The sequence below is a fragment of the Drosophila mojavensis genome, unplaced genomic scaffold (genome assembly GCF_018153725.1).
Source record: "Drosophila mojavensis isolate 15081-1352.22 unplaced genomic scaffold, ASM1815372v1 contig_16, whole genome shotgun sequence".
In the NCBI taxonomy this organism is placed as follows: domain Eukaryota; kingdom Metazoa; phylum Arthropoda; class Insecta; order Diptera; family Drosophilidae; genus Drosophila; species Drosophila mojavensis.
Genome location: NW_025318693.1, coordinates 9,245,834 through 9,262,118, shown reverse-complemented (window position 1 = coordinate 9,262,118; position 16,285 = coordinate 9,245,834). Strand labels below are relative to the sequence as shown.

At 36.4% G+C, this 16,285-nt stretch overlaps 1 protein-coding gene across 2 annotated transcripts; it reads left to right on the top strand.

Moving 5' to 3' along the window:
• The first annotated feature begins 9,332 nt into the window (after window positions 1–9,332).
• On the top strand, window positions 9,333–14,583 carry LOC6572905 (elongation of very long chain fatty acids protein 7). 2 transcript variants are annotated; one of them, XM_001998974.4, is made up of 4 exons: window positions 9,333–9,411; window positions 12,672–12,892; window positions 12,961–13,526; window positions 13,592–14,583. In XM_001998974.4, exons 2-4 carry the CDS (start codon window positions 12,832–12,834, stop codon window positions 13,886–13,888), a joined length of 924 nt encoding a protein of 307 aa, XP_001999010.1. In that variant the 5' UTR covers window positions 9,333–9,411; window positions 12,672–12,831; the 3' UTR covers window positions 13,889–14,583. The 2 variants fall into 2 exon arrangements, with proteins under 2 accessions (XP_001999010.1, XP_032585798.1); XM_032729907.2 differs by having other exon boundaries at window positions 9,389–9,411; window positions 12,739–12,892.
• The last annotated feature ends 1,702 nt before the right edge of the window (window positions 14,584–16,285 follow it).

Sequence of the window (16,285 nt, the reverse complement as noted above, 5' to 3'; positions counted from 1 at the left end):
CTGGCTTGGCTTGGCCTAAGCTTAAAAAACTTAACGAACGTTTTCAACAGCCGCACAGAACGGCGGAAGTTTCGTTGAATTTGCCAACTGTATGTATGTATCTATCTGTGCTTGTGTGTATGTATGTCTGTGTGTGTGTGTGTGTGTGTAAGTGTTTCTGCTTGCCTCCAAGCGCGCTTCTTATTATGTGTGTGTACGTGTGTTTGTGTGCGACTTCGATTGGCCCACTGAGCGCACGCTTTGGTGTGAGCTGATTTAGCAAGTTCCGAAAAGTATTCAGCTTTGCACTTGTTGTTGTTGTTGTTGTTGCTGTTGCTGTTGCTGTTGCTGTTCTCAAATTACAAGCTTGGCTTATATCACTAGTGCGGATTGCAGTTTTATTTGTTTTATGGGTCAATGCACTGTGCGACAAGGGGTGGGTCTTCATAAACTAGTTTCGCTATAAACTACAACGTCTGCGACCTTCACTTCAATACAATAAATAATAAAAAACTTCTTCAAATAAAATTTTTATATTTTTCGCGTTAGCGAACAATAAAAAAGAATTTGTTTAACATAATATAATACATACAGTAATAATGAAACATTATAAAATTGTGTTAACAAATTTAAACATGTTATTAATAACTTTGAAATTTGTTTCCTTTTTTTGACACAGTTGTTGCTTAGCTTAAATTATAATTAAAACTATAATTTTTTCTGAGCTAATTTTTATTTATTTATTTATTTTTTTTTTTTTGGTTTAGCTTGGATTGAAACCAAAACTATAATTTTAGGAGTATTTTTTTTTTTAAATATAATTAATGTTAAATTTAAATTGTTACTCAGGAATAGCTAAATATAAAAAAAATATATAATAATAATAATTATAATAATAGTCACTAACCATATAAAACTTGTTTAAAACAGTGCATTTAATATTTTAAAAGCATATAAATAATTCACTTTCTTTTATATATTTTATTTTATATTAAAATGTTTTTTTTTTTTTTCTTTTTAAACAAATTGTATTGTTCTTAAGTCTAAATTGAAAATTGGGTTAATTTTGTTTTATTTAATTACGCCACAGGTACAACTAGTTACTTTGCCTAGGTTAAGTTTCACACTAAAAAATCATTAAATATTAATTAATTATTGACATTCAGAAACAGGTTAAATGCATATTCATAACTATTCCATTCTATATTTGGTGATTTATATATACATTTGATCTGCGTGACAAAAGTGTATATATTATATATATATATAGTTGTTAATAGTTGCGTAGTTGGTTTCATTTATAGGTGGTCCTATTAATAACAGTCTCTAATGATAGACAAACTAAACTAGTTGCTTAAACAGATAGACAGAATTGAATAATGAAGAAAAAGGAAAATGAAACCTTTTGCACAGTTTTTGCCGTCTTCCAGTCGAATACTAGTCGAATAATATAAGGTCAGTTTGATATCTGATCTATCTGCGGTAGATGACAGTAAAACGTCTCTCCTACAAACTTCAAACTCTTCAATATTATATGCAAAACTCTTGAGTCATCATCGATATATCATCTGAGCTACAGTGTTGTTAAGAGAGGAGACTATGTTTAGTAGAATCGAGACTTATTTTACTGTTTAGTAAATTGTTTTTGAGATTAAGCACGTCAATGACCTTTAGAAATTAAATTATCTGATTATTGATTACAGAAAAACCATCAAATTTGTTGCCAGTGTTGTTTATATGATTACTTCAAGATTGTATTTAGAATATAAATTAGCTGCTGCTTAATGTTGTTGGATGTTTTCTTTAAAACACGATAAAGATTTAGAGTCCTATTGAAAACAGGCTCAAATCATGTAAATACCAATAAATAACTATGGAACTAAAGTAATTTGCTGTGTCATGCGACATTGCTGAAAGAGGCTAAGAAATTGCAAATGAAATGATTTAAGTTGTTTTCCCAAAATTTCAGCTGATTGTTTTTACTTATTTATATCCAAAGCAAAAACTGTATGAGACGACATAAGAAGAAGAAGCAGAGAGTGTACTGAAAACAAGAAATTCGCATAATATAAGCCATTCCCCAGCTGTCGCTTTTGTTAGATCAAGTCTAATTATAAATTTTGGCTGTCCATTCATATCTTCTAGATTTTCGATCTTTCGATCTCCTAAAGCCTGTTTTTTATTTCTTGGCGCGTGTGTGCATGTGTGTGGCATTCCGTCGCTGTAAAGGTTTCATATCAAGATAGTAGAGTCTTGTTTACAAGAACGCAAAACCCTTCACATATGTATATAGAGTGTAGCCATGCCGTAGCTTGCCAGGGCGGACGTGCAGCATTAAAATTGACGAGGTCGAGATCGGGTTTGTCACATGTGTGTATATATATATTTATGTGCATGTCTCAATGTAAATGGACAAAAATGAAAATGAAAATGTATCTTAATTATGCCATTGAGGTGTGCGCGTGCGACAACAATTGACGAATGGCGAGCAACTGGAGAGCTAAGCTAAACAATTACAAAGAATCAAAGTGCGACAAATTAACACGACCGAAATTGTTCTTTAAAGTGCGCTTGACCTTTGCCATTTGATTGTTTTGGCCATGTTGGCCAGCGTCGCAGCGTCTCTGACTCAATGGCAGCAGGATGGCATTGCACTGGTCGCTGTTGCTAACGGTGTTCATAATCAGCACGATTTAGTCTAAGGCTTTAGACTCATCGTCTCTCTTTTTTTGCATGAGCCGGATTTGCAACCGGCTTTGTTGTTGGTATGTTTTACTTTGTTGTTTTTTTTTTCTGCGTATTTCTTTATTTTCAATGTCTAGGTCTAGGTCTTGGCGTGTTACCGGCTGACGGAAGTTAATAGAGCCGCCAAAACAGCTGACCAACATTGGTGATAAATAAACGCGCTGAAACAATCTAGCTACCGCCGTCGCATAGCTCCAGTTAGACCATGACAAAACGCCACCAATAATAATTCATATATGTTTCTATATATTTCTACATATTTTCGTCTATGGAGATGCGCGCTTTTGATTTATCGCCAAGGTGAGGCAAAGGCTTCAGACATTTCAATTTCGCATTTATCGAAATTCAGTATACCCTACATACCCTACATACGAACGCGACTGCGCAGCGTCGTGAGTCGCGTTCCAAAAGTGCAGCGTCATTAGCCGGCAAATAACTGGCTTAATTGATAGATACCACAAATCAATGTTGCCCAACAACAGTACAACAAAAGAGAAACAGGTAAAAGTACTTTACTCGAGTGTGCTAGACACTGAGATACCCTGGATACACTAAATATTTCTTCGATATGTGAACAAATTTCAAAGGAAGATTTTAAAGCTTTTTCTACATATGATATAAGGAGTCGTAGATCGTATGTCGAAGATCCTATACAGTAAACTGTTATATTCAAGGTCGTAAAACGTAGGTACGTTACTCCTAGTACCTTTTAGATCGTGGATCCTATATTGTAGATCAGAAATTGTTTATCGTAAAATATTTTTCATAGAGCTGAGATCCTAGAATATAGATCATAGGTACATAGATTATGAATTCTTGATCGTATATTATTTTTCATATATCTTAGATCCAAGACGGTATATCCTCAATTCAGTTTGCATATCTTAAATTCTTAATCGTAGATTTTTTTCCAAGATCTTAGATCCTAGACAGTATATCCTCCATTGCAGCTCGCAGAACTTATATTCTTGATCGTAGATCATAAATTGTAAATTGAGATCAGAAATCGTACATTCTAGACCATAAATCTTAGTTAATAACAAATTAATAGGCAACAAAAAAGTTCAACTCAAATCAAACGGATCCAAGCTAACTGAACCCATCACAGAACCAATATATCCCATAGATTCTCAAAATCTTCGAGGGGTATACAATAGCAAACGTATCAAATGCAATAATTTTAATTAGCAAGCACTCATGAAGTCAATAAATTTCTAATTAAATTAAGACAACGTGCTAGGGGCGTGGGCTTCAGGTTTCCAGCCAAAGGCAACAAACTGTACCGTTAACCCCGTTGCTCCACTGCTCAGTTCATTGATAAACGGAAATTTTTTTGCGAAAGGCTCTGCTGTGGTGCTGTGCGATTGAATAATTTAATAATCATCTACTATTAACCGGATCATCAGATATATGCGTAATTATATATTGTTAAATGTTGCGCCATTGATATTCCTTGCTTAGCGTCATGGAAAAGGTTGAAATGCTGAGAAATTGAAATTTATTTCTGTAGCTTATTTTTGTTTACTAAAGGTATTATTAATAATTGATAAAGCAGTAATGTAAATACATATATTTCTTGAATTCCTCAGAGCTGTTTGACCTTATTCTCTTGATCACTATTTGTAATTAGCTTTAAATTGTTTTTAAATTAAATATGCTTTGTATGATACGATTTGTGTTAAGCTCAACTTTTAATAGTTCAATAGCAAAAGTAATAGAAGTCTTATACATTAGCATTAACTACAATTTAGTTTATCCCATAGGTAACAATTATTTTTTAGTATCTACTCTGACTACGATAAAAAAAAATTGTACTTCCTGCTGCTACTAACTTATTAAGGAGTGATTGAATAATTTTTATACCAAGATTTTGAGATCGGGAAATAATTTCATATACTTGTATGTATGTATGCATATAAAAATACAATGTATTCTCAACTGTCGGTGCAAATATTTTTTAAAACATAGCAATAATTTGACACAACGCGCCAAGTAAACAATTTATTTTGATGGCTAAGGCATCTATATAAAAGCTTATGGCGTTGTGTGAGGTCTAGGTGAAAGTATTCTTGAAGCATTTTAAAGAGGGTGCTCAGAAGACGATGCCAAAGACAATGAAACTAATATATATGATATATTTGAGTAATATTAATTATGATTGTTATAATTATGTTGCTTATATGAATATAAGATTAATATTACTATTTTCAATTTAAATAAGATTTTATTCATATAGTAAAAATACAAAAAAAAGAAAAGGAAAATTAATTGCTAAAAGTTTCTTAAATCACTTCACAATAGACACATTTATTTTACAGAGCATCTGTAAATCGTTAGCTCTTTTGGCTTATGTTCATTTATTGGCAGGCAGACAAACATATTTTGTTACTAATTGATAGCACAAGCTGAGCAGTTAGTTGGGCAACACCTCAGGCAAACGGCATGGGCCAAAGAATCAGTAGCAGAAGATGTACATCATTATTTAAAAGGCCAAATACACATAAAGTCCACACTATATCCATACGAATCCATTGATGGCCAACTCATCGGACGCTCACTTATTTGGCTAAGTACCCAAGTGTCTTGTGTTGGCCATGTGTTGGGCTCCGTCCGCTAATCAGTTGGCCAAATATGCGTTCGCTCACAAATGCCACACAGTCTGAATCAACGTCAGTTTTGTGCACGTACCCCACGTATGCCTCCCCTCAGTCCGCTCACTTAGAGGCCAGCCAAAGTACAGCGGCGTCGCGTCACGGCGGAGCAACAACCGGACAAGTTATATATGACAGAAGAGAGAGAGAGGGAGGGAGAGAGAAAAACCCCAGAATACCATGCATACGATGTGTGTAAAAAAATCTCCTCGAGTTTAGATTCGAAATGAAGACAGAATCGTAAACGGCGTTTAACTCATAGTTGGGCCACAAACTGGAAATGTTCTTGGTAATTTATTTTTATTTCATAATTATTTTTTTTTTTTTTTAGTTTATTTCATTTGAGTTGCCCCCGACTCGACGTCTGAACTTGAACAGATTTTTGGTTAGCCATCTTAATATGCTCAGAGTAATAATTAAACGTAAGCGCGACGAAGAATATATCGTCGATTTTGGCTTGAACTTGACATAGTTGAGTTCTTGCAAGGCAGTAAAAAAAAAGCAAACTGTTATTCAACTAGAATTAAGAAAACATTTAAGCGTCAATTTATTAAGTGAGAAAACGAAACGAAACGTTTGTTATACATATAAGTAAAATTGCTTAACTGTAAGTAGGTTTATCGGCGTTTTAGCAGTTGCTCGCGATCAGGAAACGGAAGTATATTTCACTTTTTTTTTCTTAGCTGATTTTTTTTCAATGCGTAAAACAAGTTTTAGGCAAGGGCACGCGCAGAGCTTCAACGGTATTTCGCTGATTTTGATTAGCCGCAAATGTGCTGAGGCTAGCTCGATCGATGGATCGCAAAATTATTAAACGGCGCGTTATAAGCTGATAGATACGTTCATTGGGCATTTCCGTGCTTTGAAACAAGTTTGATTTGCGCCACATTTGTTCTTGGTACTAAACTGGGCTAATGATAAGAATGTAGGAACGTCGCGACGTAGCAAACTGACCTTAGGATATATACGCACGCTTACATATTAAAATAGATGTACTAATGAATATATTGTAGGGCACATGGAAACAGGTATTCTCGTCTGTATGGAGTTGAATTGAGTAAATAATTTATCTAGAACTAAAATCAATTTATTTCAATTCTGCTCAGCACCTCATTTACAATAAGTAAGTCTAGAACCTTTACCTTTGAAATGAATTTTCGGCGAACTCAGTTAAGCTCTCATAAACAAGTTCCTAAAATCTAAGGGAATCCCTTTCTTTATTTTTTCAACTAAAAATTTACAGCTTTGTTGTTGTTGTTGTTAGGGGAATTTTCGTTGACTCCACCAGAGGTTTACAGGGTATTAAAGGGCTAGAAATTATAGCAATTTTAATTAATTCATTTTTTATACCAATAAACAACTTGATTCATACCTCAATTACTAGACTAGGAGAGCAATAAAAAATAATTAAGCTTTTTTTTATTTCTCCTATGTTAATTAAAGTCTTTGGGCTCAAGTATCGATCTGCTAACTTGAAGGTAATGTAGGAATTATCAGAGAATAGCCAAGCTGAGCTTTTGGTCCTCAGCTACCACACTACATACAAAATATGGAATACGCCTTTTCACTTTTCCTCACTGTTCATAGTATAATTGCTTAACAATTCATACATACACTTTATCCTAAACCATCAATGAACAAGCTTAACGCAATTTAGCACTGTCATCCCATAATTTCTCACTTCACCTAAGGCCATTCACCGCAGACAACTTTAAGTAGAATCAAATAAGCTTACAAAATATGTTGCATTCCTACTGCAAATAGTTAAAAAAATAATATCATTTCGACTAGTGAGCTTCAAAGCGTTAGCATTAGCAACGAAACCGAATACAAAGCCGCGCTTAACTTTAAACAAGAGTAGCTGGTCACATTGGCAGAAGCTTTCAAGCCAAGCTGTAAAACAACGAACTGTAGATGGCGCTGACAATGCTGCGCAGCTAAAAAAACTGTTTAAAGCCGCAATGAAACGAAACAATAAGCTTTTTATTACGAATTAAAATGCTCAACGGCCTGCCATGCAAAGCGTGCCATAAAAAAAATTTAATTAATGTAATTAAGTAATTAATTAATGTAACACTTAAATCATGAAGTGTTTAAGTATTAACAGCTAAGTTAAGTAGATTGTAAAGGTATGAGATGTATATCTAGAATGAAAGCCCATAGGTAATGAATAGCAATTTGTATAAAAACTATATATAAATGTATATATAAATGCTTTTTAATTACTAGGAACTTGGCACTCTCATATTTGGAACTGAGCAACAAAAAAACTATCATCGACAAACAAAGAGGCACAGAAACATGTACATTTAATTGCGACTGTGCTTTTGGTATTTCTGTTTTTAATTACTTTTTGTTTTCTTTTTGCTATAAGAATCGCAATTATTAATTAATAACCAATAATAATTGTTAACGGTTTCTTATTCGTATGTAAATGGTTGCGGAAGAATATTTGCATAACCTGCAAGCGGCTCGTGTCTCGCGGGGCCCTCACAGCGGTCGCCTCGTCAATTCGGTGGTAACATCAAATGGACAAACCTTTGCATGCCATTAAAGTTATGTGAGATAGCCGACAAACAAAAGGCAGCGACAAATCAAATCAAATGAAATGATCTGATGACCGGAAGACAACGCTGAATAGTGTCTTCTGTTTGAGTGAGGATAAAAATGATTGATAGGCGAGCGCATCAGCTGTTATCATGCCCAGCAGGCTTATCACATATCAGATAATCTTGGCCCACTGCCACCATTGACCAGTTCAAGCCAAACTGGACGAGCTGTGCGAGCAAAGAAAAAAAAAATGTAGAGATCACCTCACCTTTGGTGTCGGTCAGGCAGGGTCAAGTTCAATATGCCGGTGACAGTTAAGCATATTTTCAACTCTGAGTGACCCCAGCCTCAGCTAGATAACAACAACGAGAAGTGAAACGACCCGGAAATAACATTGCGATCGGCTCAAGAATTGCCCCCTGGGCCCCAAGAATTCATATGTAAATTATCAAAATGATATAATAATATTGCGACTGGTTTCGTTTTTCGTTATTTTGTTTTTTATTTGTATTTTACCCGGTCAAGTGTCTCCTTGAATGGAGCCTCAATCAACAGAACTCAATAGCTAGCCTTGAACGCATCAAGATATCAGATTTTTCTTTTAGTTTCATTTTTATGCTCTATTTCCTCACCCTAACTGGATGAGTTTAAGAAGATGAACCATAAAACCTACAAAATGTTTGGGAGCTTTTTCAAAAGTAAAGAAATAGGAGACTTAACTAGAAACTAAAACCTAAAACCTAAACCTTAATTTCGGAATCACCTTCCCTCTGTTACTGTCTCCCTCTCCCTCACTCTCTTTATCTATACATTTATAGATATATGCATGCTTATGTATTTCTGATTATGTACCGCAATATGTTTTCGAGTTCTTGCTGCTTGCTCTCTTTCGGGCCAATACCAAATTGTACAGCTGGCCAATAACAACAATTATGGTAAACATTAATTATAATACAAATGCTGCAAACGTAAGCGCCAAAATCAATTAAAATTCAGCCAACAACTAGTTGAAATACAATAACCGGCAAACCTGGCAGCGAAGACATACAGCAATAAAGCCGTCGAGCTGTTGCTGTTTGCCAAAAGGCTGTTTGTCATTATGATGGCGATGACGATGATGATGATGATGATCAATAGATGGTGTGATCAATAGAAAAGTCAAACGAGACCAGTCGACGCAATGAAACGCAGCTTCCAAGCAAATCAAGCGACACAAAAGAACATTTAAGCAGCAGATTCGACAACAACAATAACAACGACAACAAACAGCAGCACCAACAGCAGCGACAGCAACTGCCAGCGGCAGCAACAGCAACAGCAACTGGCAGCAGCTAGCCCAGTAGAAACAACTAGCGGCAAAACTTCGAAAATAAAAACAAGAAAAAATCTAAAAGCTATAGACGAAATTTTTATACATAGCAGCGCACAAATCGGCGTAGCAGTTCAGTACGCGTACAAGTCTCGTGGGTAGCGGATGCCAGCAGAGGTCTCTCTCCCTTAATATATATACCAACATTACCAATAATTATAAACAAAACAGCAAAAACACAAAGCAAGAAAAAAGATAATCTAAAAAAAAGAAGATAAAAATAAGAAAAACAAAATCACAGTTGTCATGGTGTTAGCATTAAGAGCAGTCACTGTTGTTGTTGTTGTTGTTGTTGTTGCTGTAAATTAAGTGTACGGGTCTTGGAGAAGGCAACTGTCAACCGAGAAGATTGCAACAGGTGCTTGTGCTCGGATTTGTCAGTGCTGAAACATACATACATACATTTAAAGACAATTGCTATATATGCAAAAGTAAAGAGGATTTTCCCAAAAAAAAAAAAAAAAAAAAAAAAAAAAAAGGCTTTAAGAATAATGTGTTGTGTGGAACAGGATTCAAGGAGCCGCAGTGTAATGTGGTTGAAAAAAATGAGATCGTTTAGAGATCGCCTTAGAGAGGATATAAGAAATACAATAGCAGGAGATCCTATTGAAATTATCCTGTTCAGGATTCATTAAATGAGTAGACGACTAAAGAGTTTAATAATTTATTAGAATTCCTTCCTGCAGAGGATTTTTTCAAATGTAAGGAATTGTTTTATTTTTTATCGTAGATAACATTGTAGAGAATTTATTTATCAAGTACCCGCAGTGTGGTGTGATAGAAGCGTTAAAATCTTTTAGAATTCGTGTTGTTGGGCATTTATCATTTATATTATCTTCTTCATATTTTTTAGGATTGACTTTCGAGCTCTTTGTATACGATCTGCGTATACACTGCATATACTTGTTAGACAAATAATCTGAATGGGAGCTAATATTGATTGTGGTATTTAAATAGAGTTAGAGATAGATTGTAAAGCAGCATATATTAAGTAGTCGCGGTGTGGTACAGCAGAAAAATGCCAGAACTTCAGAGATTGAGAAATTATCAAGTAGCCGTCGTGCCTTATATGGGAGAGTTAGCAGGAATTCTCTGGGTAGCTGTTTGTCCAAAGTTTATTGACCAGTGTTTAAAGAAGTGGCTCCAGAGTCGATTCCCCACGGGTGGAAATCATTTTGAATGCGTGCTAAGTTACATTTGGTTTATGAAGTGTGAATTCTAAAATGGTCTAATGAACAGAATTTGTTAATCAATCAACATTGAGACATATTCAAATTTCTATTCAGGAACGTGGCGTGTGTAGAACTTACAAAAAATAAAAACAAAACAGGATTTGTTTGTAGTATATACATAAAGATATTCATATATATATATATATATGTATATATATACATTTGAGAAGAGTGTAAGAAACACAAGTTAGGCTTTGAGTTAATAATTATGCAAAGCATATGCAAAATATACGGAATACGCGTGTCAATAGGTTGACGCCAAGGTCCATTCAACTTTTAGTTGAACCTCCAACTAATTAAGTTAAATATGTGACGCATGGTTCTTACGAAATGTTTGTTAACAATTGTTGACACAATTTGCTGCTCACCTTAGTCTCAGCTCTCAGCTCATGGCCAAAGAAGAGCAGACGCAGACGCCGACGCCGACGCAGACGCCGAAGCAACTGCTGCCTGCCCAAGCCCAAGCCCAGCCCAAGCCCATTTTGACAAATGGCTAGCCATGTGGAAATGCGGCGAATCCACAAAATCTCTCAACGCTGAGCGCAGCGAAATGCGATTTATTTGAAGTCATCCAGCAGCAGCTGCTTAGAATGGGGCCCCAAGCTGACCAAAGTGCTTCCCGAAAAGCGAGCAAGCCGAGAAGAGGAAAAAACCGAGGTCTCTGCGGCATCATATGTTCATTAGCCAAGCGCAAATTTGATGGTTCATTTGCGCGTCAATTTGTTTATTTGACTTTTGGCAGTTTTCAAAATTGATAATTTGAAAACCCGATTCTGTGTGCGAGGCGGGCATAGTTTTTTGGTCATTTGTTGTTTGTTTTTGTTTTGACTTTAGTTGCCTTTTAGCACCTTCCATCTGTTGGCTAGGTCGCGGCTCATTTTCTGGTTCGTTCTGCGTTAATTGTTGCAGCAACAACAGCAACAACAGCAACGAGAGCAACACCAATAGCAACAAAAGCAAACAAGTGCAGGAAATGAGCCAAGCCAAAAGCAAAAGCAAACCAGTCGATGCTTATGGCTTATGGCTTGTTAGCCAACATTGCCCTTCAATGTTTATAGATACACATATGTATATATGTATGTTCATATGTATATATTGATCGAACTCTATGACGGAGCGGTTCAGAATATTGGTGTGAAAAAAACTGACCACGGAACTGAGCCAAGCGCCGCAGACGCCGAAAAGCCAAAAAGCCACTTTATAACCGCTTGACGACGACTTTCGTGGCCTTTGTGGAGTTCAACTAGCCACTTAATGCAGCTAACATAGTGAACAGTTATTATTAACATTTGTTGTTGCTGCTGCTGCTGCTGCTGTTGATAATTACGTTTAACAGCTGTTTCGCTGCTGCTTCGTGCCACTGTGCGCACACGTGAGCATCGCGGTCTCTAGATGGCCAACAGAAAATGAAAAAATATTTGTTATTGTTGTGGTTATGGTTGTTGTTGCCGCGTCACCCAATTACTTGTTGATCTTGTGAAGCAATTTGTTTTCTACGCTTGTTTAATTCATAATAATGAATATAATTTACTCTTACTCCGGTTACATGATAATTTTGCATTGCATAGCAATACACACACACACACACACACACACATACACATGTACACACAGCATTACAACAACAACAGTTCAAAGCAAACGGCGACAGCTTTCAGCAGCGCAGTCTGATTTTTTCGACAATTTGTTGTGGTAAAAAAAGAAAAACAAAAAATAATAATGATAAATAGTAATAAAATAAAAGAATTGCGTTTCTTTGATAGACACGCCCAAAGCGTTGACATCACACAGCATCCAGCTGGGTATCTGTCAATGTATCTCAATTTGCATTGCCACAAGAGTAGAAGAGAGTGATTATTATTATGTTTTATTTTTTATTTTGTTTGTTTTTTGGCCAAGTCATGCTGGCTCGGCAACAGCAGCACAGCACCAAATATCTAGTTAGACCAACTGGTCGCTGGTGTTGCTATTGTTTCAGCTACGATTGCTTCTTCATTTTTTGTTATCCATTAACATAACTTAAAATATTTATGAACTTGATAGCAACAAAAGCAAAACTCTTTTTAAATTGTTTTTTTTTTTTTTTTTTTAATTTTTATTATTCTTTTTATTCTTTACTTTTAATTTGAAATACGCGCCGTGCAGAACACTGGACGAAAACACGTTCGCTTCGAGCGCTTAGCAGATTTTTAAATTTCACACAAACAAACAGCATCTTTAAAGACACCAACAACAAAAACAAAAATAAGAACGACAATAAGAACGACAACAACCAGCAGAGGAAGTCAATAAAACGAATTTAAAAATGGCGGCCGTCAATGCAACACAAACGGACTATTGGAACTTTCTGTTCATCGAGCTGGCAGGTGAGCATATATCACTACATATATAATGTGTATGTGTGTGTATATCATCAATCTGATTATCGTTGTAGATCCCCGCACCAATGACTGGTTTCTGATCAAATCTCCACTGCCCCTGCTAACGATTCTGGGCTTCTATTTGTACTTTGTGCTGTCGTGGGGTCCGCGCTTTATGCGCGACCGCAAACCCTTCAAGCTGGAGCGCACGCTGCAGGTCTACAACTTCTTCCAGGTGGCGCTCAGCGTCTGGATGGTGTACGAGGGCGTGGTCATCTGGCAGTATTATAGCTGGCGCTGTCAGCCGGTCGATTGGTCGCGTACACCCAAGGCGTACCGCGAGGCACGCGTCGTCTACGTTTACTACCTGGCCAAGATCACCGAGCTGCTGGACACGATCTTCTTTGTGCTGCGCAAGAACGATCGCCAGGTGACATTCCTGCACGTCTACCATCACACAGTCATGCCCATGATCAGCTGGGGCACCTCCAAATACTATCCGGGCGGCCATGGCACCTTCATTGGCTGGATCAACTCCTTCGTGCACATCATCATGTACTCCTACTACTTCCTGTCGGCTTTCGGGCCAAAGATGCAAAAGTACTTGTGGTGGAAGAAGTACATCACCAACCTGCAAATGGTAAGCGATATATGGAGATTGAGTTGGAAACTGTAGCTGATCTGATTGTGTCTATCATCCCATAGATCCAGTTCTGCTGCGCTTTCATTCATCAAACACAGCTGCTGTACACCGACTGCGGCTATCCGAGATGGTCCGTCTGCTTCACCCTGCCCAATGCCGTCTTCTTCTACTTCCTCTTCAATGACTTCTATCAGAAGTCCTACAAGAAGAAGCAGGCGGCGGCCAAGGCCGAGGCTGATGCCAAAGAGATCACTAACAAAAACAATAACAACAACAACAACAACAACAACGATAGCTTCGCCAAGAATCTGAATGCCGCCATAGCCACAAATGCAGCACAGCAAAAGAAGGTGCTGTAAGGCAGCTAGGAAAATACTCTAACTCAATAATCTCGAGCCCACACACACACACACACGCACACACATGCACACACAGAAATACTTAATGGAATTCACATAGAATACTTTTTTTTAGTTATATATTTGGGAACTCTAAGTCTATGGAGCGGGCGTTGTTCTATGCACAACTTTGTTGACTAATTTGTTAAGTAATCCGCCGCCAAAAAATAAGAAGAAAACAATTGAAAAAAAAAAAAAAAACCTGAACAAAAAGACAAATGAAAATATTGAGAAATTTTAGGTTTGAGTTAATAGGCAAACACTTAAATGCTTTTCGCAGCCATCGCTTCGCTTGATGTGTGTTTGTGTATTTCCCCTCGCTCACGCCTCTTTAGACGTCAGAAATGAAAGAAGTTGTATGTTTACGGCCCAAAAAACAAAATAGCTTAAAGAAGCTGAAGCAGAAGTAGAGGAAGAGGAAGGGAAGAAGAAGAAGTAGAAGATGAAGAGTAAAAAACCGATTTAAGTTAAGTAAAAAAACAAAAACAAAATAAAACGGAATTAGTTGTGTAAATAAGTTAAGATACGCATTTGGCATAAGCAAATATGTTAGATGATATATACATATATATATAAATAAATATATATATGAATTATTGGCATGTAAAGTACTTAGGCTTAAACGAAAAGATACCACAAATACAAATAAAAATAATTTTCTAAAAAAAAAAAAAAAAAAAAAAAAAAACAAAACAAAGCAAATCAAAAACAGATTTCTGGTGTTCCATGAATTGCAATTTCAAACAAATCATACGGATGTGGATGGACGGGCGGAAGCATTCAGATTCAGATTTTGCACTGAACAAAAGATTTGCCCCTAATGAGAGTGTATGCGTTTGGTGTTTGCTGTCTGCTGTTTGGGGAGTGGCAGAACAGGTCCATGAGGCTGATTAGTGCCTTGCCATGCAGATTGGACGAGCTCATGAATCTGATTATAATTGCAGAACAGATATTGGTATTGTTATGTTAGAACGAAGCATTTCTGGCTCACCTTGAAGATGACAGCAGTTCAGTTGGAGATGTATACGTATACAAAGCATACGTGAATATAAATATATACATACACATATGCACATACAATATATTTGAATACATGTAAGCTGTTGTGATGCGCATGAGCCCTGAGCTTTTCTCACAACCTTTTATCGATCAATCTGTCAAAACAAAACGGAACCTTAATACCCAAAGCGGAAGCTAAAAAGCAACATTGAAGAGCAGCCAACAGCAACAACAACAACAACAACATTAGCAGCAGCAGCAGCAGCAGCAGCAGCATCTTAACAACTAGCTAACAGTAGCATTTAAGCCGGTTCTGCTTTTGGCCTTGATCTTGACCACAAGCGCTTAGCGTCTCTTTGACTCTTCGTGTGCGTTCGCTCAGCATTCGATATGGTTTAGATTATCGGCGATTTCGGCGCAGGGCCGTGCTTTGGGGTCGCTTAAAGATTAAAGATCATTTATTACTGTTATCGTTATTCCGTTTTTTTTGGACTCTAATTGAATTTGATGGCTGTCTATGAAAATTAAAATTGAAAATATAAAATGACAATAACAACAAAAATAAATAAATAAAAAATTATATAAATTTTGTTCATTTTTTATTACAATTTCATTTCCTCATAATCAATTTGAATCGTTTTTAATTGGGCTTGATTATTTACATAAATATAAAAAACAAACTTGTTCTAGCTTGAGCAACTCAAGTTGATTGAATTATACATCTAGATTAGATTCTTTTATGCATATATTGCTTTGTATTGTGAAGCAGAGAATAAACAAACTTCGATTTCTGCCCGCAAATTTTCACACTTCATTTTCCGCAGAGCATTTTCAATGGCGCCTCAAAGTATGCAAGGGAAAATCTTTTTTCTGGAAATGCGCTAGATACACTTGACCTAACGACCTTTAAGCTTGGGTTAGTATAAACTAAATTTAGTTAGTATATATGCCACATAAAGCTGGCGAATTTATTGCAGCGAATTGGGGAATTCGATAGAACTCAAGGTCGCAACTAGGGTAAATCCCAGTCTGCAGCTCTTCGGAAATTCCCAAAAAAATCAAACCACATATTCATAGTAAGTTCCGGCCTTGAGCTCACACATATTATGCAATATGCTTCACATATCAAAATATTTTAAGGTTCACATCTCAACACAATGAAGGCAGTTCTGAAATTTCGTAAAATATTTCAAATTTACATTTCGCGAGTCTGTTTAATTAGATTGTATTTGACTTACAAATGAGAGTCTAATAATACATTGACAGTCTATATATAAAGATTACCAACGCGACAGATAGAGTTGGTGAATTTGCGGCTGGCTTGCTTTGCACATAATCTTCGAAAGACATTTTCAGATG

Excerpts from the sequence above, each read along its gene's own strand:
- LOC6572905 (XM_001998974.4), top strand. The coding sequence starts at position 12,832 with ATGGCGGCCGTCAATGCAACACAAACGGACTATTGGAACTTTCTGTTC. Across the intron at positions 12,893-12,960 it reads TCTGTTCATCGAGCTGGCAG|ATCCCCGCACCAATGACTGG; the intron begins GTGAGCATATAT and ends TTATCGTTGTAG. Across the intron at positions 13,527-13,591 it reads ACATCACCAACCTGCAAATG|ATCCAGTTCTGCTGCGCTTT; the intron begins GTAAGCGATATA and ends ATCATCCCATAG.